Source organism: Sorex araneus, chromosome 4, assembly GCF_027595985.1.
Source record: "Sorex araneus isolate mSorAra2 chromosome 4, mSorAra2.pri, whole genome shotgun sequence".
Lineage (NCBI taxonomy): Eukaryota > Metazoa > Chordata > Mammalia > Eulipotyphla > Soricidae > Sorex > Sorex araneus.
The window spans coordinates 42,882,997-42,907,654 of record NC_073305.1 but is presented as its reverse complement, the minus strand read 5'-3'; the positions used below and the strand labels follow the sequence as shown (position 1 = coordinate 42,907,654).

General features: G+C 55.0%; 1 protein-coding gene across 1 annotated transcript in view; it reads left to right on the top strand.

Annotated features, from left to right (window-relative positions):
- SLC6A20 (solute carrier family 6 member 20) overlaps positions 1-24,449 on the top strand; it is a 35,732-nt gene extending 11,283 nt beyond the window's left edge. The window contains exons 3-11 of the mRNA XM_004614525.3: positions 1,711-1,802; positions 3,223-3,450; positions 7,619-7,729; positions 8,461-8,702; positions 9,610-9,772; positions 15,763-15,967; positions 17,103-17,262; positions 20,971-21,136; positions 23,345-24,449. Coding sequence (XP_004614582.1) covers positions 1,711-1,802; positions 3,223-3,450; positions 7,619-7,729; positions 8,461-8,702; positions 9,610-9,772; positions 15,763-15,967; positions 17,103-17,262; positions 20,971-21,136; positions 23,345-23,494 — 1,517 coding nt within the window. The 3' untranslated portion in view covers positions 23,495-24,449. The remainder of the gene's footprint in view (positions 1-1,710; positions 1,803-3,222; positions 3,451-7,618; positions 7,730-8,460; positions 8,703-9,609; positions 9,773-15,762; positions 15,968-17,102; positions 17,263-20,970; positions 21,137-23,344) is intronic.
- Positions 24,450-24,658: the final 209 nt, after the last annotated feature.

The window sequence follows — 24,658 nt, the reverse complement described above, 5'->3', positions numbered from 1 at the left end:
AGGGGGACTAGCTTTCTGATTGCACATATTCTGGGCTGCTGAAGCACCTTGCTTCTCACCTATGAGCCTCAGCTTGCTGATCAGTGGAGGAAACAATTCCTCAAGGGCTAGCAACCATTCTGAAATGAGGTTTAACTGTTCCATGTTAATTAGTAATTGCAAGTCACTCTCTTTTAGTGAGCAGCTACTGCGTGCCAGGGCTAGACTAGACCACACATATGCGCGGGCTCATTTAATCCTCAGCACACCAGTGATCGTGGGAGTGGGGAGCACGAATAGCTGCAGTGCATGGGAGCTGTGGTGCACTGGACAGCAAGGGGAGAAGTCCTTAGCCCCTCCTCACCTCTGCTACCCCAAGTCTTGGCACAGGTGCCTGCCTTGCACACCTTCACCCTCCAGGGCACCGCTGCAAGCAGGAGGGACTTTGACCAGCAACGGCCATGGCCTGGCCCGAGGCAGGCAGGAAGGCAGGTGGTGTGAAAACAACCAGAGTTTCCAGGGCAAGGAGGCTGGTCTCGGATGCAGAAGAAACACAGCAGCGCCTCCCTGATAGACCCTTCCAAACCCGAACGAGCCGTTCTGAATGGCTGTTCACCAATCAGGCAGAGGTGTGGGCTTCCTCACCCCGCCCAAAGAAGCAAGCCCCGCGGGCTTCTCGGGGGCAGCCTGTGGGGGTAAGAGGACAGAGACCAGATGTTCGTGCCAAGTGGTGCCAGTCAATATTTAACAGCCAGCTCCGGGTGCTGGGGGGAAGGGACACCTGGCTTGTGGCCTTTGCCGGTGCTTACAATGGCAGTACTCCCACTGTGGCCCCAAGTGGGGAGCTGGGCAGCAATGCCCCCGCCCCCTAGGGTCCCTGCAGAACTGACCAGATCAGGGACTTGATTCCTCACACCTCTGTCCCCTGCCACCACAGGGCACGTCTTGCCCCAAATGACCCAGCTGAGGAGCACCAAAGAGGAAACTTCTATTGAAGCTTCCCTGGGCTGGTCTCAGGGGTGCTAGGGGGCTGACTGTAGATCTTTGCACACTGGGTCTGGGTCCTGCTCTGCTGGACAAACCCTGTCCCTCAGTTTTCCCTTCTGTGAAATGGGGATGATCCCACCCTCCTCTCACCACTGTTGTGAGGGTCTAAATCACACGGAGGGTGGGCTGGAGAGATAGTACAGTTCAATAGGGCACTTGCCTTGCATTTAGTTGACCCCATTTAGTTCAATCCTTGGCACCCCATATGGTCTCCTGAGCCCCGCCAGGAGTGATCCATGAGCACAGAGCCAGGGGTAAGCCTTGAGCACAGCCAGAGGTGGCTCCAAAACAACAACAACAGCAAGACATAAATCCCATGGAGAGGGGCAGAGCAATAGTGCAGGGGTAAGGTGTTTGCCTTGTATGCGTCATTCCAGATTCAATTCTCGGCATCCCATATTGTCCCCTGGAGTGAGTCTGCCAGGAGTGATCCCTGAGCACCGCAGGGTGTGGCCCCCAAACGAAACAAACCCAAAAGTGCTGCTAAAGCACATGGGGCATCTAAAGCACATACTTAGGCTGCTTCTGCCACTCAGGGCTGCCCACCTCCATCCTGGAGAATGATTTCGAGAGAGGAAAGTGAGTCATCCTTAGACAGTGCTCCCCCCAAGCCTCCAGCGCCTTACACTGGCCATCGCAGGACCTAGTGGAGGAGCTGTGCTCAGTACCCCTCTGTCCCCCCAGGCGTTGCCAGCGTGGTGGTCTCCTTCTTCCTGTCCATGTACTACAATGTCATCAACGCCTGGGCCTTCTGGTACCTGTTCCACTCCTTCCAGGTGAGCGCAGCCGGGAGGGAAGGGGGGAGAGGGTGGACAGCAGAGCTGGAGGTCAGGAAAGGACTCGGGGAACCCAGTTGGGGTGGGGGGGGCTTTTGAACCTGGGGTCCCCGGCCCTGTGGTTGTCAGCCAGCCTGCACAGGCCTCTGTGGGGTGTGTGTGGATATGCATACATGTGGGAAGCTTGTCCACAGCTGCTGTTGGGGTCACACTAGGGCAGGAGGTGCCCCAGGTTTTAGAAACCAACCACTGCAAGGTGGGTCCCAGGGAAAGCCGTGGAGAGGCGGCGGGGTGAACGCCACTCCGGGCTGTCCCCACCCCGGGCCCCACGCCAGCCTTGACTCTCTGGGATGCCGGGGAGTGCTCAGGTGAATGAGCTCAGTCAGCGGACTAGGCTGTCCACACCTACCCAGGCTTCCTGCCCAGCCCCGCCCAGGTCACCTCCGTGGAAAACTTCCTGCCAGGGAGTCTGAACCACCCTGAGCTGAGCCTGTCCTGCAGGCAGGCTTCAACCCTGCTGCTGCCCCCTCCACGTTCTGTGGAGAGTCCGGACCGGTCCCCTCTCTCCCACCTGGGGAGTGTCCATAGATGGTTGGGCAGGTTGAGCACTGCACAATGCTAGTCCAAGGGAGAGGCGGCAACTCCCTACAGGCCGCCCTCCTTCCGGGGGTGTCTACTGAGTGAGACAATGTCCCCAACGTCAAAGAACAGACCCTGTTCTAACAAACTCTGAATAATTGGAGGGTCTCTGCAAACTGAAAATGACATGTCTCGGGCCAGAGCGATTGTACAGGAGTTACGGCCTTCCGCGTGAGTGGCCAGGTTCAACCCCCAGCACCCCATTTGCTCTGCGGAGTACTGCCAGAGTGATCCCTGTGAGCACAGAGTTAGGAGTAAGCCCTAAGCACCACCAGGTGTGGTCCAACCCCCTCTGAGAGAGACAGAGAAGTGAGGGGTCCACATTTGACTGGCACAGATGCCCTGGCCATTGTCCCTTTGATCCAGCCTTGCCCGAACACCAGAGCCAGGCAGTCCTCCATACACACCTGTGAGATGTCAGGAAACAAAGGGTCGGAGAGACAGTCCAGCGGGAAGGGCATTTGCTTCTCATGCAGCCAAGCCGGGTTCTGTCCCTGGCACCCCATATGGTTCCCCGAGCCCGGCCAGGAGAGACCCTTGAGCTCAGAGGCAGGAATAACTCCTGGGCACTGCCAAGTGTGGTCAAAAACAAAACAAAAATGGAATGTGACTCCCGCTCCCCCCAGCCCCACCTGTGTCCCCAATACACCGTGCTCCCGGGGTCTGTGGGGACCCCCCCTGGGTGCTCCCCTTCCGAGAAGGACCCGTTGGGCTCCTGTGCAGCCCCCGCCCTGCCCTCAGCCCTCTCTGTGTAACGGAGACGCTTCCTCCAATCCCAAAGGACCCCCTGCCATGGTCCGTCTGCCCGCTGAACAGCAACCACACGGGCTACGATGATGAGTGTGAGAAGGCCTCCTCCACGCAGTACTTCTGGTACCGGAAGACCCTCAACATCTCGCCGTCCATCGAGGACAGCGGGGGCGTGCAGTGGGAGCCGGCGCTGTGCCTGCTCCTGGCCTGGCTCGTGGTGTACCTGTGCATCCTGCGGGGCACCGAGTCCACGGGCAAGGTGAGCCTCGAGGGAGCGGGCAGGGGGGCAGCTGGGCCTGGGGCCCGCCGCAGCTGGGGTGGGGGTGGGGGCAGAAGCTGGGCTGCGCTGCGGGCCGACTGGTGGGGCTGATACAAAGTGCTTGCCATGGCCACCCCCGTCGTGGAATTCCCCCTTTCCCAGTACCTAACAGCGACCAGCCAGTCTAGCCCTTGCCACCCCCAAAGGGACACGAGACACAGGCTGCCAGGCAGCAAGGAAGGCTTTGAAAACTGTAAATAGGACCAGGGAGATGGCTCAAAGGGCTGGAGCACATAGTTTTGCATGTGGGAACCCCAGGTTTCATCCTCAACACTGCGTGGTCCCCTGAGCACTACCCCTGAGTACTGCTTAGGTGTGACCCCCTCAAGCCAAACAAGCGAACAGACAAGTAATAAGTGACTGCAGATGCCCCCCAAGCCTGAGCCACTGCTTGTGACTTGACTGGACCTCAGGGGCCCCCTGAGAACTCTTGGGACTCTGATATCCCAGTCAGGGATGTGGCTATCGCCTCCAGGCCTCGTGTGTGTGTGTGTTCCCGGGTTTGAACCCCGGTATAGCAAACTAAAATACTTCTGAGAACTCTGACTTCTCAGTCTCCCTCACCCTCCCAGGTTCTGGAGCGTCAGTGGGACTGAGCACCTGAGAACAGGAGCATTGAGAGCGCCCCCAGATTCCAGCATGCAGCCTTGCTTGCAAACTTCTGCTGTGCGTGGCTTTCAATGACCCACAGACGGGGCCAGAGAGATAGTACAGTGGGTAGCGCCCCAGATGGTCCCCCAAGCATTTCCAGGACTGATCCCTGAGCACAGAGCCAGGAGAAAGCCCTGAGCACTGTTGAATGGAGCCCTTTTTGTCCAGCTTCGGCAGCCTGTGTGCCCACTGTCACTCTTCAGAGCAGAGCCACCGCAGGGTCGGCCATGCCAGGCCTCGCCCTTCCTGGCCGCATTCAGTGCCCCACTCGCCTGCAGGGAGAGAGAGGGGCTGGCCCTGGGCACCAGCCAGGGTGGGCAGTCAGAGCAAACCCAGCTCCCCAGGGCCTCAGGTGGCAAGCCACTCTTCCTGGCTCCCTCTCTCCCTTCCTTCCTCCCCTCCCCTCCCCCCTCCCCTCCCCTCTCCCCTCCCCTCCCCTCCCCTCCCCTCCCCCTCCCCTCCCCTCCCGTCCCCTCTCCTCCCCTCCCCTCCCCTCTCCTCTCCTCCCCTCTCTTCTCCTCTCCTCTCCTCTCCTCTCCTCTCCTCTCCTCTCCTCTCCTCTCCTCTCCTCTCCTCTCCTCTCCTCTCCTCTCCTCTCCTCTCCTCTCATGATCTTCTCTCCTCTCCTTTCTTCCTTTCTTCCTCTGCTTCCTCCCTTCCTCTTTTCCTTCTGCTTCATCTTCCTTCCTTCCTCCCTTCCTTCCTCCCTTCCTTCCTTCCTTCCTTCCTTCCTTCCTTCCTTCCTTCCTCCCTCCCTTCCTCCCTTCCTCCCTCCCTCCCTTCCTTCCTTCCTTCTTTCCTTCCTTCCTTCCTTCTTTCTCCCTCCCTCCCTCCCTTCCTCCCTTCCTTCCTCCCTTCCTTCCTTCCTTCCTCCCTCCCTTCCTTCCTTCCTTCCTTCCTTCCTTCCTTCCTTCCTTCCTTCCTTCCTTCCTCCCTCCCTCCCTCCCTCCCTCCCTCCCTTCCTCCTTTCCTCCCTCCCTCCCTCCCTTCCTCCCTCCCTCCCTTCCTTCCTTCCTTCCTTCCTTCCTTCCTTCCTTCCTTCCTTCCTTCCTTCCTTCCTTCCTTCCTTCCTTCCTTCCTTCCTTCTTTCCTTCCTTCCTTCCTTCCTTCCTTCCTCCATCCCTCCCTCCATCCCTCCCTCCATTCTTTCCCTCTCCCTTTCTGTCCCTTCCTCCCTCCCTCCCTCCTTTCCTTCTTCCCTCCTTCTCTTCCTCCTCCCTTCCTTCCTTTTTCTCTTCCTCCTTCCCTCCCTCCCTCCTTCTCTCCCTCCTTCCCTCTCTCCCTCCCTCCTTCTTTCCCTCCCTCCTTCCCTCTTTCCTGTATCCAGTGTCATCCCAGGGTACATCAGGCTCCTGAAGGATGAGCCCCCTCCCTGGCACTCCCTGGACCCCTGGGCAGATGTTTTCCTCTGGCTTCCAGAGTCTGCCACGACCAGCACGGCATCCCAGGGGGAGCTGAGGGGCTCGCACAGGGGTCTGGGGCAGTTCAGTGCCTGTGGCAAGCCCATCTTGCCCATCCCCAATGCTTGGCTGATGTTTCACGCTAATGGGAAATGCCTTTGAGAACTGTCTTTGCCACATAATTACAAACATGAGCCCAAAGGCGTCTGGGTTGCGCCTGCATGCTTGGCGTTTTAACCAGGCACTCCCTTCTCTGGTCACGTATGAATGTGTCCGTGAGCCTGTCATACCGTGGGAACTACTTGAGTCATGCAGGCTCCAGGAGAGAAGTATCCCCAAGTTCCGTTCCTGGGGAGGAGGTTTGTTCAGCCCTGGCCTCTTCAGGGGGATGTTGTTGCTTTTCTCTCTCTCTAAATATTGAGGCTTAGTCACAAATGGTTTCTCTAGATCACAGTCCAGCCACACCCTGCCCCCCGCCTCGATGCGGAACACTGAGCTCCCCGGGGCTCCCCGAAGAGCCTTCAGGAGTCTGAGCAGGAGAGAGATTCCCCGGCGTCCTCTAAGTGCCAGCTAGTCATGGACACTGGTCACCCCCTGCCCCCCGTGTCCCTGGACTCCTGTTACGTCAGCGGTCAGATGCCGTCCCTTCCCACCAGTCCCTCGCCCTGCCAAGCCTGGTTTATTTCCTTGGAATCTCCAGTGAATTTATCACTCTTCGTGGGTCACCAAGGCCTCGGTTAGCAATCGGTGACACAAGCCAGACCTGCCTCCTCTGCCCGCCCTCCCTGGAGGCCACCGGGGCTCAGAGTGCATGCCAGGCCCCCGCGGACGTGGGTCTCCAGCCCTGTTTCTCAGGGGGCCACCCGGACTGTCAGAGACCTGCTTTGACAACTAGAGCTTTGCTCTTCTCCAGAGGCCCGGGGGCAGCTGGGCTGGGCTCGAGGACACCTCCAGTCCCTGCGGTGCCGAGGTCACTATGCAGTCTCTAGGGCCAGGGTGTGCACAAGTCAGAGCTGTCCAGGGAGGGGCCTCTGCGAAAAGCAGCCAAGACCTCATTGCGTTTGCGCAGGCAGCGGGTACTGCTGGCCTGTGGTTTCTCACCCCTTCGTAAAGGTGCCACCATGGGGCGTCCGATATGTGCATTACAGGGACCTGTTCCCACTTTCCCTCGGGACAGCTCAAGGCCACGCACCTCTCCAGTCCCTCCTGGCCTCTCTCCCATCCTCTGCGGCTTTCTGCTCTGAGAAACCCCTTCAGTCTTGCCGTGATGCCCCTGCTTTGCTCAGGGGCGCCTCTGCCTCAGCAGCCCTGGCTGGTGCCTCCCCCGTGTTTGCCTTTGGGCTCATCTGCCCAGAGCGTCCACACGGCTTTTCATGTCTAGCCAACCCAGCGTGCGAGGGCGAGCAAGTGTCTGCCGACTGTTGTTTTCAAGCCTTTTCGAAATAAGGTTGGGTTGTAGGCAGGTGGGGTAGGTGCAATGTCTGGGACCTGCCATCCTCTTCAACACTAAACCTGTGTGTGTGTGTGTGTGTGAGATAGAGAGAGAGAGGAGAGAGAGAGAGAGAGCGTATATGAGTGTGTGTGACTGAGTGTGCTTGAGAGAGTATGTGTGAGAGTGTGTGTGTGTGGGAGTGTGTGAGAGTGAGAGTACGTGTGAGAGAGTGTGTGTGAGAAAGACTGTGTGTATGTGTTGTGAGAGAGTGTGTGTGTGAGAGTGTATGTGTGTGAAAGTGTGAGAGAAAGAATGTATGTGAGAGAGTGTATGTGTATGTGTGTGAGTGTGTGTGTGACAGAGAGTATGTGTGTAAGTATGTGTGATAGTATATGTGTGACAGTGTGTGTGCGAGAGTATATGTGTGTGTGACAGAGTATGTGTGTGAAAGTGTATGTGAGAGAGAGTATTTGTGTGTATGTGTGTGTGTGAGAGAGAGAGAGAGAGAGAGACTGTGTGTGAGAAAGTGAGTGTGTGTGAGAGAGTGGGGGGGTTTAATGAGGGAGGCAGCAGACCAGGCTCCCCCACCTCTCCAAGGCTCACTGCCCTCTGTTGCCTCCTGCAGGTGGTGTATTTCACCGCGTCGCTGCCCTACTGTGTGCTCATCATCTACCTGGTCCGGGGTCTCACACTCCATGGAGCCATCAACGGCCTGGCCTACATGTTCACCCCCAAGGTACAGGCTGGTGGGGGGCAGGCCCTGAGGGCATCCCCACTCATCCCGCTGCCTTCTGAGCTGGGTGGGAAGAAGGGGAGACTGAAGGAAAGTTGGAGTGGCCCCCTGGAGTGGGAGAGATGTGCACCTCCTCAGGCACGTAAGACTCGAACCCTGGGAAGTGTCATCCTCACCATCCCCCAGCCGACGGCTGCCCCAGGTCTGGGCCTGCCCTCCTGGCACCCCTGCTCACTCAGGTCCCGTGGGCACCGCCCCGTCCTTACTCTCCTAAACATTGTTTTCCGGAAGGAAGTCCACGTCCAGAGCCCCCTCCTGGCCCCGCAGAGCCAGGCCTCATGGCGCCGGCCAGGAGGACACTGTAGCCTCGGGACTGGCCCCGGTTTCATGGAGCAAATCGAACTCCTGGAAACAAACTGATCCCTGCAAGGCCTCACTCCACACCCCTTTAGAATCCCCCCACCACGCTCCTGACACGTCTCCTAATGTCAGTGTTGGAGCTGACCACCAGGCCTGCACACAGCCTGCAGAGGGATCCAGGGGCCCAGCCCTGTGGGCAGCGTGCCAGCCCACCCTTGCCGCCAGCACATCTCCCGCAGGCATGTGCGGGAGAACAGGACCCGAGAACGCGCACGGATGGGCCCAGCTGCAGCCCGGCCCAAGCGGGCTGGTCCCCCGCGCCCCTCCGGGTGCCCCAAGAGTGAGGAAGCCCCCCCTCCCTGCTCGCTTTCCAGCTGGAGCAGTTGGCCAACCCCAAGGCCTGGATCAACGCCGCCACCCAGATCTTCTTCTCGCTGGGCCTGGGCTTCGGCAGCCTGATCGCCTTCGCCAGCTACAACGAGCCGTCCAACAACTGCCAGAAGCACGCGATCATCGTGTCCCTCATCAACAGCTCCACCTCCATCTTCGCCAGCCTCGTCACCTTCTCCATCTACGGCTTCAAGGCCACCTTCAACTATGAGAGCTGCTTAAACAAGTAGGTCCCCGGTGCCTTGGAATCGGTGGAGGGGTGGGGTGGGAGATTGAGGGACGGGAGGCAGAACTGGCCCTTGCATCCCTCCATCCAGGATGCAGATCTGGGCGGACCCCCAAACCCCACCCAGTAGCAGAGGGCCTAAGGCAAGTCAGTGTCTCATATCCAAAGCGCTGGACACCATCACACTCAACACTGACCTCATTGACTTCTGCCCAAAACTCCCCAAAAACCAGCAGAGCCTTGGAGACGAAAGTGTCTGCCTGGAAATCATACACAGGCAGCCGCAATGCCGATCCTGAGACTCGGGCCGAGGGTGGGATTTAAATGGATGCACATTTTTCGGACTGGAGCAATAGCAAAGCGGGTAAAGCACTTGCCTCGTACGTGTCTGACCTGGGTTTGATTCCTCCGTCCCTCTCGGAGAGCCCGGCAAGTTACTGTGAGTATCCCGCCCGCATGGCAGAGCCTGGCAAGCTCCCTGTGGTGTATTCAATATGCCAAAAACAGTAACAACAAGTCTCACAATGGAGATGTTACTGGTGCCCGCTCGAGCAAATTGATGAACAACGGGACGACAGTGCTATAGTGCACATTTTACATTAATGGCATCCTCATTGCATGAGTTTGAGCTGGCTTCCCTTTCAATAAAAATTCCTTCCAGCCTCTGTTCTGCTCCATGGCCATTTGCGGGTAGCAGGGAACAGCCCAGCCATGTGGCACGGCCATCAGCATAGAAAGTTCTGTCGGACTTGCCGGTCCCTTGATTTCAAAGGAGCAGGCTGTGTGACTTTGGTTGTGTTTGCTCATCCATGCACCTAACTGACATTCAGAACCACCTGGGGCCTTACGAACAGCGCTGTCCCCGCGTTCCCCCGGAATCAGGCCAGTGTACGGCTCTGCTCCACAGGGTCATTCTGCTGCTGACCAATTCTTTCGACCTGGAGGACGGCTACCTGACAAGCAGCAACCTGGAAGAGGTGAAGGGCTACCTAGCGTCTGCCTTCCCTGACAAGTTCAATGAGGTGTTCCCACAGATTAAAAACTGCAGCCTGGAAGCGGAGCTGGACACGGTAAGGCGGAGGCTCGACAGGCGTCCGGGTCTCGGAGCACTGACACAGTCGTAAGCAGAGCCACAGGAGCAGGCTCACACGGGAGACCCTCGCATGTCCCAACTCCAGGAGAATCAGAGAAAACCCACCACTTCCTCCCTGTCCCTAGAGCATGTCAGAGACTTACCCACGACTCCCTCCGGGGGCCTCTGGAATCCTCTGGCTTCTCCTGTCCTTTCCCTTTTCTCTCTTCTGGTTAAAAATATAGTTCAGGGGGCTGGAGAGATAGCACAGCGGGTAGGGCGTTTGCCTTGCATGCAGCCGACCCAGGTTCGATTCCCAGCATACCATATGGTCTCCCGAGCACCGCCAGGAGTAATTCATGAGTTCAGAGCCAGGGGTAACCCTTGTGCATCACCAGGTGTGACCCAAAAAGGAAAAAAAAATACAGGTCAGGGCCTAAAGAGAAAGCACGGGTGTTATGTCACTTGCCTCTCATACGGCAGACTAGGATTCTATCCCCGGCACCACATATGGCCCCCAGCAAGACTGATCCCTGAGTGTCCGGCCAGGAGTAAGCCCTGAGCACCACTGATTTTGCCTCCCTGCCAAATTCAGTTAGAGAATAATACAGCAAGTGCCCAGAATAAACACTTGTGAATATTTTGTTCTTTGGCACGCAAACTTTTGTACATAACAGAGAAAAATGATGCAAGACAAAGTAATACATTTCAAGGAACTGTAAAGTTATTGACTCCAAAATTTCCCTACTCAGCATTTAAGAATCTTTGTATTTTTTGGGGGGTGGGGAGAGCCTCATAAGCAATGTTCAGAGGGCCTGGGGATATTCGGAAATTCTTGGTCAGAGTTTAGCCCAGGGATGTGGGGTGACTATGGCTCAGCAGTTGTGAATCAGACACTGGGAATCCCCAATCCTTGAACTACCTTCCTGGACCAGGAACCTTCATTTTGACCATTTGTGCTACAGAGAGAGAGAGAGAGAGAGAGAGAGAGAGAGAGAGAGAGAGAGAGAGAGAGAGAGATACACACACACTTAAATAATATCAATGTCTTGTTGACTATTTTTTTTTCTTTTTGGGTCACACCTGGTGATGCACAGGGGTTACTCCTGGCTCTGCACTCAGGAATTACTCCTTGTGGTGCTCAGGAGACCATATGGGATGCTGGGAATCAAATCCGGGTCGGCTGCATGCGAGGCAAACGCCCTACCGCTGTACTATCGCTCCAGCCCCTTGTTGACTATTTTTAAACTAACACAAAAGGCCGTGGTGCTATAGGAAAAGCCCACTCAGGGCCTAAAGGCCTTAGCCTGTGCTAAGAACTATGTGCTTGACTTTCCTGCAGGAAAGAACTCAAGAGCACATCAGAGAAAGACAACATAATGAGTCATTTATTAATGCAACGTGTGCACTCAAGACCCAGAGCACAGATATTGCCAAAAAGGAGCAGCACTGTTTCTAAGGCAGTCAGAATGCGCTGCTCGGTCTCAGAATGCAGCTGTGCTGGAGAGAGTCACGCTATTTCCATGTCAGTGTTTAGATTCTGCGGGTATAGAAACAGTGTACATTAATAAGTAGAGGAGAGGGTGGAGTGTGGGGGTGATGGATTTTGGAATCAAACTCTGTCTGGTTGCTTCAGGGGTTGCCATAGCATCTGCAAACTGTTTGGGTGCAAGTGGGCATGACTGTGAAAGTCACACAATGAGTGCATCGTGACCTGGGCCAGAGGGTGTGTTTCTATCAGCCACTTGATTCTTTCTTCTGCAGCTAACTGGTATCAGGTCCTTATTGTTCTCCTGTTTTGCTGCCAGGGTTTGTAACTCATTAACTCCATTGGCAGAAACATCCCAGGTGTCCAGGCTTGTGTGTGGACCTGCAGGGGAACCCAGAGCAGAGATGGACAGGGGGGCTGGTCAGTGTCGCCGTGTGAAGGGCCTGGGCAGCAGCTCCTGCTCTGGGAGTGTGCATGGCCAGGTTCGCTCCCGTGGCCACAGGAGGCTGCAGCTACTGAGGGCCTGAACAAGACAGTAGTTTTCCCAGGACAGGCAGTTTTTGATTCCGTCCTGTCCCTCTCTGGGTTAGCTATAGACTATGTTTATATCGGTTGTGTTCCTGTCCCAGGTGGTTATTTTCTCATCTAACCTTTTGTTTTTAAGAATGATACATGTGCCATCTCCTTTACTGTATGCGCCGTGTTTTATTCAAGGTTATTCACACACACACACAAATACACACACACACACACACACACACACACACGTATGCATTTTCCCATTCTCTTACTAACACATTTGGGTTATGTCTTAAATCTGATATCGTATCTGACATGAGAGTGGACACGTTTGTCTAATTCTCAGAGTTAATGTAAATTATTCCAGGCCAGGGATGCAGGTCACTGGGAGAGAGATGCTCCGAATGTGGGAGACTCTCTGTGGATAGGCAGCTCTGGCCAGAGTCTCTCTCCTTGCACTGTGTCAACATCCCGGCACCAAACAGCAAGGCCTCAGGCAGTGCTTCCAGTCATTAACCCTTTCCTACCTTATTTCCTCCCTCTCCACCTCTGTCCTACAGGTTAGCCCCAAGTCTTGTGCCATGGCCCCTATGTAAGCAATTTTCCCTAGTACCCACCTTGGACTGTGTGGGGGACAGGGGACCATACGGCCTCAGTTGAGAAGCACTGGCTGAGTTACTATTCTCTTGATCCGCTTGACCTTGGGGGTGGCTTCAGTGACTGACTGCTCTCATTTCAAATTTCCTTTCTTTTATTTTTGGCACCTGGAGCTTTTTTTTTTTTTCATTTACTTTTGAGTTTGGCTCAGTGTCCAAGAATGATGTGGGTTATTGATTTATTTCTCTTCCTTTGACCCCCCTTGGCTTTAAAAAAAATTTTTTTTTCTCCACATTCCATTTTATCCTCTACTGTTTGGAATTTGTACACTCTATTTCCCTTCTTGAAAATTTCCCAGCCACAGTTAGCTTAACAAAGCCCAAAGTTGGACAGCATCCTGCCTTCCTTCCCTCCCGGACTCTAGAACACTTTCAGCTCATCCCTCCTGCTTGAAATATCAGTTCTGCACTTTTTTTGTTGTTGTTTTGCTTTAGTTTGGTTTGGTTTTGGTTTGAGGGGGGCCACACGTGGCAGTGTTCAGGGCTGACTGCTGGCTCTGTGCCCAGGGATCACTCCTGGCAGTGCTCTGGGGACCCTATGGGGTGCTGGGATTAAACCTGAATTGGCCATGTGCAAGGCAAGCACCCTACCCGCCGTACTATTGCTCTGGCCCTCATAGTCCTGTACCTTTCAAACCCACAAATCAGAGGCTCCTTTAAACCAACAGTATTTACATCTACCTGCACTGGCTATTTTAATTTTGTGTCCTCCCAGGATCCGCAGGCCGTGGACTCTCAGGACGGCCTCGGTGTACGAGGAGGTACCAGGCCTGGGGCTCTGGGCCTCGTGCTTGTCTGGAGTTGCTTTAATAAACAGAGACAGCCCAGAGACACAGGACAGGGTTTAAGGCCTTGACCTTGCGTCTGGCCAGTTCCATCCAGTGCATCACATGTCCCCTGAGCCCTGCAGGAAGTTTTCAACTGCTCATCATTCATTTGCACATCCCAGCTCTCTTCTGGGCCCCCTGCCCCCATCTTCCTCCAAAAAGGGTTTCTCTAGAGCGATACATTTTCTAAGGTTTTGTAGGTCAATATTTTAGTCTCTGGGTTTTTTGTTTGGTTGGTTGGTTGGTTGGCTTTTGGGTCACACCCGGCAATGCACAGGGGTTACTCCTGCCTCTGCACTCAGGAATTAACTCCTGGCTGTGCTCAGGGGACCATATGGGATGCTGGGAATCAAACCCAGGTCGACCACATGCAAGGCAAATGCCCTACCCGTTGTGTTATTGTTCCAGCCCCTAGTCTTTGTTTTTTTCAAGAACAGTTTCCCCTGAGTAGAAAATCCCAGACTAACAGGTTCTCTCAACACTTTGAAGAAAATTACCTTGTGATTTTGACTTCTGTTCTTACCATTGAAGTGTTCTTTGTAAGCAAGAACATTTCCACAGTAATTGCAAGGAAGCTGTTCCTTGGATCTTTCCTCCATCTCTGCAAGCAAGCAGTTTCTTGGTTCTTTCTCTGATATCTCTCCTTTTGTTTTTGGCTTTCCCCAACTAAGTGTAAATGAGTTTTTATTTGCCCGGACTTAGCTTTGCCTGGGGTCAGCCTTCCTGTATCTCTAGGTCCAAGGTTCTTATCTTCCTGTTTCAGTACATTTGTCCCTGTTATTTCTTAATCATTGCCTCTCCTCTCCACACTCACTTTTTCAGATTTCACTGAACCTTTATTTGCTTTTTATTTTGGGCCATACCCAGCAGTGCTCAGGGCATACCCCTGGTTGTGTATTCAGAACTTACTCCTGGCAGTGCTCAGGGGACCATAATACGGTCCATGGACCAAACTCAGGTCAGCTGCAGCAAGGGTCTTGCCCTATGATCCAAATCCACTTCCTGACTTCTCCTCCTAATACCGTATATCCCATTCGTCACTCCTGACCTCCCCTCCCCACCCCGTTATTCTTTGCTTCCTTCCTGGATTGGTCCTGTCAGTGTTTCCCCCAGGGGGCATTGGCACATCCACAGGACTCTCATTTCAGGTGCAATAGAGGGGCTGCTTTCTGTTGGTCATTTAAAGAAGGTAGATTTCCATGGAGGCACTGAATGATTTTTTTTTTTTTTCCGAAAAGGGGCCTGTTGGCCAAACTAAGCCTGGGAACCTCTGCTTCTAGGATTGCTCTCCAGATCACTAAATCTCTCTACAGCACCATGTGGCATTAAGCCTGTCAGATGAGTCTGTCATTCAGTAAAATTTTAGGTGCAATTTTAAACAAATGCTTTTATTCTAATAGATTCTCCTTAAGTGTTTTTCTTAGGAATGTTGTCTCATCTTTGACACATGATGCTTTAAAGGCTCTTGGGAAAGGAGGGGAGTAGGAGGGGGCTTAGGGTTTCCCCAGGGTGACAATGACGTGAGCAGGTCAGCATTCAGCATTTGCAGAGTTGGTTTTTTCAATTGCAGGAGATCACCCCCCAACCCCACGGCCCCCCATGGCCCATTGTCTCTGCCTCAGGGCCAGCAGAGCCCGCAGACCCAGTGAGGTGACCTGTAGTTGAGAATTGAATCTGGGGAAGGATATTCTAAGTCTGGTTTGCTCCTGCTCCGAGGCTTACGTTCCTGTGGGTTTACAATCTCTGTTTGCAAGCTCACTGCTACTCCTGCGGGTCTAAATTGGGGGGACCCTCCCCCATAGAAAGGGTTTGCTTCTACTGCTGGGAGCCAGAGGCACCCCCACCCCACAAGCACCTTCAATTGTCTGGGGTATGCCATCCCGCGCCGGGCACATCTGGCGGTGCTCAGGGCTTACTCCTGGCGGGGACCATACGGAGTGCCGGGGTTGGGACTGGGACCAGCTGTGAGCAAAGGAGGCACCTTGCCCCTATTCTATCTCTCCAGCCCCAGAGAAATTAGTCTAGAAGCATGCTCTCTGCCTCAGTTTCCATGGTGGGTGCCCCACTCCAGAATCCTCTCCCCAGGGGTCTACACCTCCTCCCCTCCCCTAGCTTGCCCATCATCCCGGCTCCATTCTGGCTTCTGTTGCCCTGTTCTCACCCCATCTTCAGCTTCCCCGACTGAGGCCTTGAATGCGCATCTGGCCTGAAGTTGAAGCAGCAGCGATTGGTCCAAAACACTTTTACTCTATTTGACATCATCCCGATGTCTGTGTGCTGGGGCGAGACAGGGAAAATCTGTGTTTCCCTTGACTGACGTGTCTCTGACACTGCCAGGCGGGCACCCCCCCATACCATGGCCCCCTTGGTGAGGCCAAGGGACAGGAGGGCTGACGGGGCTCCAGCCACAGGCCAAGGGCCCTGCTGCTCAGTGAGGGCTGTCGGAAGAGGGTGCCGTGGCCCCAGGTTTGGTGATACCGTCTTGTCCCCTGCGCAGGCCGTCCAGGGCACCGGCCTGGCTTTCATCGTCTACACGGAGGCCATCAAGAACATGGAGGTGTCGCAGCTCTGGTCTGTGCTCTACTTCTTCATGCTGCTGATGCTGGGCATGGGGAGCATGCTGGGCAACACGGCCGCCATCCTCACGCCGCTCACCGACAGCGCGCTCGTCTCCCGCCACCTGCCCAAGGAGGCCATCGCAGGTGCGCGGCGGGGGAGGGCTGGAGGCAGGGAGGCTGAGCCGCAGCCGGGCGCTCTTTCGGGTGGCCCTGAGGGAGCTGGGGCCACTCGCCACCACTCAGCCTGTCCCTGTGTCAGAGTGCGTGATTCCCCGGGACCACTGGCTCTGCACACCCTGGCTGCCGCCCCCAGTGAGCCCCACCACTGTGCTCATTCCCGATGAACGTCCATGGTCTGCCGACTCTCCTGGCAACAGCTTTACCCCGTGCCCACTGCATGCACGTGGGCAAGCAGACACACAGAGGTATGCATGCACACAGAGAGAGGCACACAGGCACACACACACATACACACACAAAATGCCCAGGTACACACACGGGGGGGGGCATGCAGGCACACATAAAAGCATGCACACACAGAGTAACATACACAGAGAAAGGCACACACACAAGCATGCACATACAGGCACACACACAGAGGCATGTACACACAGGCACACACAGTCATGCACGCAAAGGCATGCACAAATAGAGGTATGTGCGCACACACAGAAACACACAGGCATACACAGAATCATGCACACAATAGAGGCATGCACACATAGGCACACACTCAGAGGCATGCACATATAGAGGCATACACACACAAAGACACTTATGCTCAGGTACACATAGAGAGGCATGTAGGCATACATAGAAGCATGCACACACAGAGTAGCATACACAGAGAAAGGCACACACACAAGCATGCACACATAGGCAATCATACAGAATACACAGTCGTGCACGAAGAGGCATGCACACATAGAGGTATGTGCACACACACAGGAATACACAGGCACACACAGACACAGGCAGAGGCATGCACACATACAGTTAGCACGGGTTCACAGAGGCATACACAGAGGTATGCACACAATAGAGGCATGCACACACAGGCACACACTCATGTAGAGGCATGCACACATACACACACAGAAGCACTCACACATGCACTCAGGCCGCATACACCTGCAGCCAGCCCTACCCCTGACAGCAGCTCCAACTCCTCTGGGCCACCCAGTTTCCAGAGCACCCCCGAGGACACCACAGACAGCTGGGCAAGCAGGTAGGGTGGTGGGGACCCGGGCAGGCGGGCAGCTTGGTCCTCTGGCCGCAGGTCTGGTGTGCCTCATCAACTGTGCCGTCGGCCTGGTGTTCACCATGAACTCTGGCAACTACTGGTTCGACATCTTCAATGACTACGCAGCTACACTGTCCCTGCTGCTCATCGTGCTGGTGGAGACGGTCGCCGTGTGCTACGTGTACGGGCTGGGGAGGTAAGGAGCCGCCCCCACTCCCTGGGGCGGGGGACCCGAGGGACCCGCCGCCCCTCTCTCCCTGTGTGCTGTAGCTAGCGTCCCTCCCACTTGCTGTCCTTCTCCCAGGTTTTCCATTGCATCCCCAGATCCCAGCAAAGTCCTTGTCTCACTTATACCTTGATTTTTTTTTAATTTTTTGTACTTTGGGCCACCTGGAGGTGCTCAGGTCATGTCTGCCTGGCCCTGAAGTCAGGGGTCACTCCTGATGGGGCCGGGACCCTGCAAGCAGCTCCTAACCACCTCAACTATCTCTCAGGCCTGGCACCTTCAGTTTTGCTTCCAGCCCCTCTGCTCCACTTCCTGTGTTGACATATTTATCATCGGCTTATTTGCCTGCTGACCCAGCTGGATCCCAGCAGCTTCCTGGGGGCAGGGAGTCGGACTTCAGGCGCGAGACTCTTGATCACTGGCCAGCAGCCAGCGTCAGTATTTTTCAGACCTGTTGACCAAAGTCTAGTGGGAAGGTCACGTGAGCCTGGGCGACGTGCCCAGTTGGGGTGCCAGGCTCTGGGCCATGGCGGCGGCTGCACAGCACTCAGGGATTTACCCCCCAGGGATGCTGTGGCAGGGCTGAGAAACGCAAGCACGCCTTCCAGAGCAGGTGAAGGAATCCCCCTCACACTAAGGCTTGTCGGTAAGCAGGTCTAGGAGGACCCAAGATGTCACACCATCAGTGGATTTCCAGGTGAGATTTGGGAGTGACCTTCAGGAGTCCGAAGGGCTTTGACTCCCGCCATGTGGTCCCAGTGAGGCAGCAGCAGCCACCAGGGGGAACCCTTAGAAGGTCAGGATCCCTGCCTGCCGGAGCTGCACCCAACAGGTCCCCTCTTGCCTTGCATGTGGCCAACCTGGGTTTGATCCCTGGCATCCCATATGGTCCCCTGAGCACTGCCAGGAGTGATCACTGAGTGCAGAGCAGAATTAAGCCATGAGACTGCCGGGTGTGGCAAGGAAACAAAAAATAAATAAAGTAGGGGACTGGAGTGATAGCACAGCGGGTAGGGCATTTGCCTTGCACGCGGCCGCCCCGGGTTCAAATCCCAGCATCACATATGGTCCCCTGAGCACCGCTAGGGGTAGTTCCTGAGTGTATGAGCCAGGAGTGAGCCCTGTGCATCACCAGGTGTGACCCAAAAATAAATAAATAAATAAATAAATAAATAAATAAATAAATAAATAAATAAATAAATAAATAAATAAATAGATAAAGGATCCTGGGCTCCCAGAGGCAATACCTGCATGGCAGTGCATGCAGGTGCTACCCCCAGTTCTGTTCAGGGTCACTCCTTCCGGTTCTCAGGGGACTACAGGATTCTGGGCATCTAGCCTGGGCTTCCTGCATGCAAAGCCTGGGCTCAGTCCTTGAGCTCTCTCTCGCCAGGTCCTGCGTTTGAACATGAGGGCATTGCTCCCTGGGGAACCCAGCCCAGAGGTGACTGCTCACAGGATCGTGCTGTGGGTCCCCTCAATGACACACCAAAGTCACAGCTTTTGACCGGTGCCTTCATCCCTTGAGCCAGGACACATGTGTCCACATGCATGTGGGGGGTTTGCTCCATCAGATCCTCATAGGGCTGAAGCAGTCCTACACCCCTGCTTTGCTGTAGGACTTCTCAGAGCCTTGGAGACCCCTGTGAGCCTCCAAGAGCCAAAGAGCAGGGTAAGAATTGAGACTGGAGCATTGAGACTGGAGTGATAGCACAGTGGGTAGGGTGTTTGCCTTGCACGCGGCCGACCAGGGTTCGATTCCCAGCATCCCATATTGGCGGTTCCCCAAGCACCGCCAGGAGTGATTCCTGAGTGTAGAGCCAGGAGTAACCTCTGAGCATCGCTGGGTGTGACCCAAAAAAGAATCTGCAGCATTTTCCAAAAAAACATTTTTGGGGGCGGGGCCCGAGGAATACTTTCTCCTTCCCCTCTCATGGTGTCAGAGGGAGGAGCTGGTTCTGTTTACCGGAAAGAGGGGTTTGTGGGGCAGAGGGGGCTTCCTGTGCTGGCACTGGAGAAGCCCCAGGTAAACATGGACAAACGGTCACTTAGGAAATGCCAGTCCAGAACGAGATGGTTCCCCGGGGAAGGTGCCCGTTTCAGGGAAAAGAGAGAAGGATCACAGAATATGGGGAGGGGTGCAGGCGCTGAGTCGGGGCAGGAGGAGGAGCCTGGGGTGGGAGATTGGAGGGCTCGATGCAGCAGGGGTGGGCGAGAGCGCCACCTCGTGCCCAAAGTATGGAAAGGGACGTGACAAACCCAACTCTCTGCCACGTGTGGTTTTGGGACTCCCGGTTGTATGTACAGAGGACAATGTGCTCAAGTCTGGAGTCTGTGTGCTTGTCCGGAGCTTGTGTGCTCAAGTTCGGAGTCTGCTTAGTCCCCAGTGGAGACTCAGGACATCCCCCAGGTCCAGGGCAGAGGTGGCCGTGACTGCCTCTGGGGAGTCTCACCTGCCCCGCCCCAGCCCTCCCCAAGGCTGCCTTTCCCGCCCTGGGGAGCAGTTCTTTTTTATTATTATTATTATTTTTTTTTAATTGAATCACCGTCAACCACAGTTACAAAGCTCTCATGTTTGAGTTTCAATCATACAATGATCGAACACCCATCCCTCTACCAGTGTACATTTTCCACCACCAGTGTCCCCCTGCCTCTATGGCAGATCATTTCTCTCTCTCTCTCTCTTTCTCTCTCTCTCTCTCTGGCTCTCTCTGTCTCTGTCTCTGTCTCTCTCTGTCTCTCTGTCTCTCTATCTCTCTATCTCTCTCTCTCTCCCCTTTGGGCATCATGGTTTGTAGTACAGATACTGAGAGGCCATCATGTTTGTCCTTTATCTACTTTCAGCACACATCTCCCATCCCGAGCAATCCCTCCAACCATCACTGACTGAGTGATCCCTTCCCTTATCCCAGCTGCCTTCTCTGGCAAGCAGTTCTAAGGCAGGAACCCAGGTCTGGGGCCTTGACCTTGATAAGTCACATCTGGGTGTCCTTAGGCAAGGGTCCACCTAACCCTTCACCTCCGTCATGGGGGCACAGACGGCTGAACCAGTCTCTCCCGAGCAGTAAAGCTCTTTTCTATCCTTAGGCATGTGTCTTAGAGAAATACTCGATGCCCTGTGAAATCAAAGACCAAATGGATGCTGTTTGGGCTATTGCTAAGTTTGGGTGAAAAAGCCCCCCGAGAGAGAAAGAAGCCATGATAGCATCTCATGCGTGCCGGCCTGGTGGTGAGCTCACTGCTCTGTCTGCTCCCCGAGCCTGCCCGGCAGCTGCTGCCTGAATGGTTTCAGTCCCGGGGAACCCTCTCTGCTCTCAGGGGACAGAGGGGCTCCTTGCTGGGTGCCGATTCTCACAGGCAGTGGAGGGAGAGAGGTAGGCAGTAGCGGGTAGGGAGGGCAGAGCTGCCCTTGGTGCCTGCCGGGGCTGAGGATGGGCTAGACAGAGCCCGCAGCCCCCACACGCCCTGTTCCCATCATGCAGGGCACTGCCCCTCCACCTGCACCTCCCAATCCCCTCAGCTGCATCCTGTAATCCTGCATCCTCTGAGACAGCAGCTTTACTGTCCGCCGAGAATTCAAGAGTTTGGTCCTTGGTGGGGCTCAGGCAGTCCCCTGAGCGGCCAGCTCTGCCCAAGCACAGGTCACTCTCCCGATGGCTCCCCCTTCTGTCCCAACAGGTTCGAGAGTGACCTGAAGGCCATGACGGGCCGCACGCTGAACTGGTACTGGAAGATCATGTGGGCCGGCGTGAGTCCCCTGCTCATCATCAGCCTCTTCATCTTCTACCTGAGCGACTACATCCTGACGGGGACGCTGCAGTACCAGGCCTGGGACGCCTCCCAGGTAGCTGCAGCTTGTGGTAGCAGGGTTGGGTGGCTCGCCACAGTATGAGAATGTCACTGGCACTTAAAATCACTCAGCCCCTGGGACCAGAGAGAGTACGGCGAGTAGGGCGCTTGCCTTGCACATGGCTGACCAGGGTCAATTCCTGGCACCCCATCTGATTCCTGATCCCATCCAGGAGTAATTCCTGAGTGCGGAGCCAGGAATCGCCCCTGAGCATCACTAGATGTGGCCCAAAACAAAAACAAAACAAAACAAAACAAAACCCAACAGCCTGGGGTGGCAGCGCTAGGCTGAGGGAAGTGGGAGACACTGCAGGGTCTCCCCATGGCTGTTCTCCTGGGAGCTGGTGCAAAGCCCCTGTGGGTCCTGCCGGACCAGCCTGGGCACAACCTGGCACAGATCCGCCACAGCCCAGAGAGGCGGGCTCTTGAGCCTCACATTGATACACACAAACACTTCAGTGCTGACTGGGACCCACACCAGGGGCTGGTTCCCAGAGAGGCCAGGCTGGGGTGGGCTCCCTCAGGACCCCAGGCAGCAGCAGTTTGCCAGACAGCAGGCAGGCAACAGACACCCGGGTGGGGCTGCTGGATGGAGGGTCGGCCCGGGCTCACTTCTAAGGGAAGGGACAGCACTGGGCAACCTGGAATTCTCCTGCCCAGGAAGATCCTGTCGGCCTGCGCTGTGAGTGGTGCGTGCAGCGGGCGAGCAGGCCCTGATGGCCACTCGTGTCACCCCTCACATGCACCCTGCGTCCAGAGGGGCTGGGCTCATGGGGCCGCTGCAGAGCACTTGCGTGCAGGTATGAGCCCCTGGGTTTGATCCCTAGCACCACACACACACACACACACACACACACACACACACACACACACACACACACACTCACTCACTCACTCACTCACACACACTACAAGCACCAGTTATGTCAATAGACATAAAATTACTAAAGACCTAAGATTACTTTCAGACTGCAAGAACGGTTTCTGGATGTTTCCTCCAGTCTCTGTACTTGCACTCGTCCCTGCAGAACATGAAGAACAGTCAGTGAGACATGTGGGCTCGGTGACTACAGCTGAGTGGCATCTGGTCATCTCCATGTAGGTTGAGAGCAAACACCTGCTCCCAGAGAGAGTTGACCTATGATCCTGCATGAATCCCGGGGAGGTGGGGGGTGGATGTGAGGAAGGGTGTTACTGTCTCTTATCAGTTTTAGTGGAATTGCATTAAATTCCACCGAAATTAAAATAAATATAAATATAAATTAAATGCAAATTAAATAAATTAAATTAAAATAAAGAGGGGGGACATTCAGCACCCTATCAAGTAACTAGAGATCCGTCAAGACTTCACTCATGGGGCCAGAGATACGGGAGTTAGGCGCTTGCCTTGCATGCAGCTAGCTCCAGTTCAATCCCTGACACTACATGATCTCCCAAGCCCTGCTGACAGGGACCCCTGGAGTACAGAGCAGGAATTAACCTCAGAACTGTTTTTGGTGTTTTGAAACACACCTGGCAGTGCTTCGGACTGACTCCTGGCTCTGTGCTCAGGAATCACTCCTGGTGGGGCTCAGGAGACCCTACAGGGTGTCGGAGGTTGAACCTGGGTTGGCCGTATGCAAGGCAAGTGCCTTACCCACTGTACTCATTTCCCGGTCCCTCCGAGTACCGAATGTTTTAATGCAGTGTTGCTCAACCTTTTCCCAACCAAAGACCTCTTCTGACCTTGTTTCCTTCCTGTTGACCCCCTGTCCTACCTGTGGGCCCCTGAGTCTTGTGGTCTTGTACCACGGACCCCCTCATTCATGCCATTTTCACTCATGGCCTCTTGGAGGAGGGGACAGTTGAGAATGCTATTCTAGTGGGTAGCACTGGGCTAAGGAAGGTCTCTGCATTTAGCTGTCCTGGCGCCCTGATTGTTCTTGTTCTCTGTGGGGAGTTGCACGGCGTGGCGCTCTCCACACAGTGGCTGGCGGGAATGCAAGCGAGAGAAGGCGAGGGGCTGCAAAGGCAGGGCAAGGGGGAGAATGCCAGGTTTCATGCATTCTTCCCATCCCTACAGTCTCTTGTTCAGCTACAGGCTTGACGGGGGGGTGGGGTGGGGGGGAGTGTGTGTGGGAGGAGTGAGACAGGGGTGAGAGGTCACCATGTTCTAGAAGGTTCCGCTGAGGAGATTTTGCTGACGCTCAGCTTCTCCTTTCAGGGCCAGCTCGTGACCAAGGATTACCCGCCATATGCACTGGCTGTCATTGGGCTGCTGGTGGCCTCCTCCATCATGTGCATCCCCCTTGTGGCCTTGGGGACTTTCATCATGCGTCGCCTGCAGAGGGGAGACCCAGCCCCGGTGGCCTGAGGCCTGGGCTTCCCGGAGCCGGCGGTCAGCCTCTCACGGTTTCACAGCCACCGGGCACAGGTGGAAACTCCTCGCTGCTTTTAAAAATATTTATCCAGCAGTGCTCAGCCTGTCATCTGCCTGAGTCTGTAAAGAAGAGTCGGGACGGTGTGGAGGAAGGAGACTTCAAGCCCCCCCTCACGTGACTGCCTCCCCCCAGGGTCACAGGGGTAGCCCCTTGTCAAGAGTAGGTGGGTTTCCCAAGGCTGGTCCGGAACACACTTGCTCTCCGGACCCTGCGGAAAGTCCCCGAATGCCAGCTAAAGTTCAACTATGATTTTTTAATAAATTAAAATGGAAACAATCCCCCTCCCTGGAGATCCCAAAGCTCTAGAGGGCAATTCTTTTAGACCAGTGGAAAGGGGTGGAATGCCTGAGCTGACATATTGGAACGTCACTGGTGTGAAATCACGTCTCCTGATTCCCAGTTAGCCTGAGTCTGAGATGGCTGTTCAGTGGTAGGACCAGCCCTCCAGGAAAGGCAGCCTCCGTGGGGACCCCAAATGAGGTCACCTTCTCCAACCGAGCGCTCTCACCCAGCTCACAGCAGGCCGGGGACCAACCCTCTCTACAAACAAACAAAACAGAAAAAACAAACGGTCCAATTACACCCCCGAAGTGCCTTCAGCGTGGTTCCACGAACTGTCGAATCAGACACATCTGCCTGCCGTGTCTGGTGCTCTGGAAAAGGTGCCGGGAGTCACTGTGAAGATGGAGACGAAGCACCTTCCCACGGAAGGCTCCGTGTCACGTTTGGACAGGACGACCAGCTCTTCACAGCAAAGTCTACAAACACCACTTACAATCAAGTTTAAATTATTTATCTGTACATAAGTTTTCTAACATGTACATAATTCAAACAGAACATCGTTTAACTAAAGACACACCGTATTTATAATATAGCTAGTCCACCACATGTGCGTCTGGTCTTTTTGTTTCACTGCAGTAAGTAGGGCAAGACCATCCCTGAAGTGCAAGGGGTCCCCCCTACTTTTCCTTGAGGCCATAGAATTGCAGGGGTTGGGGAGGGATTTCCTTTGGGCCACACCTGGTGGTGCTCAGAGGCTATTCCTGGCGCTGTGCTCAGGGGTGACCCCTAGTGGGACTCTGGCAACCACACACCAT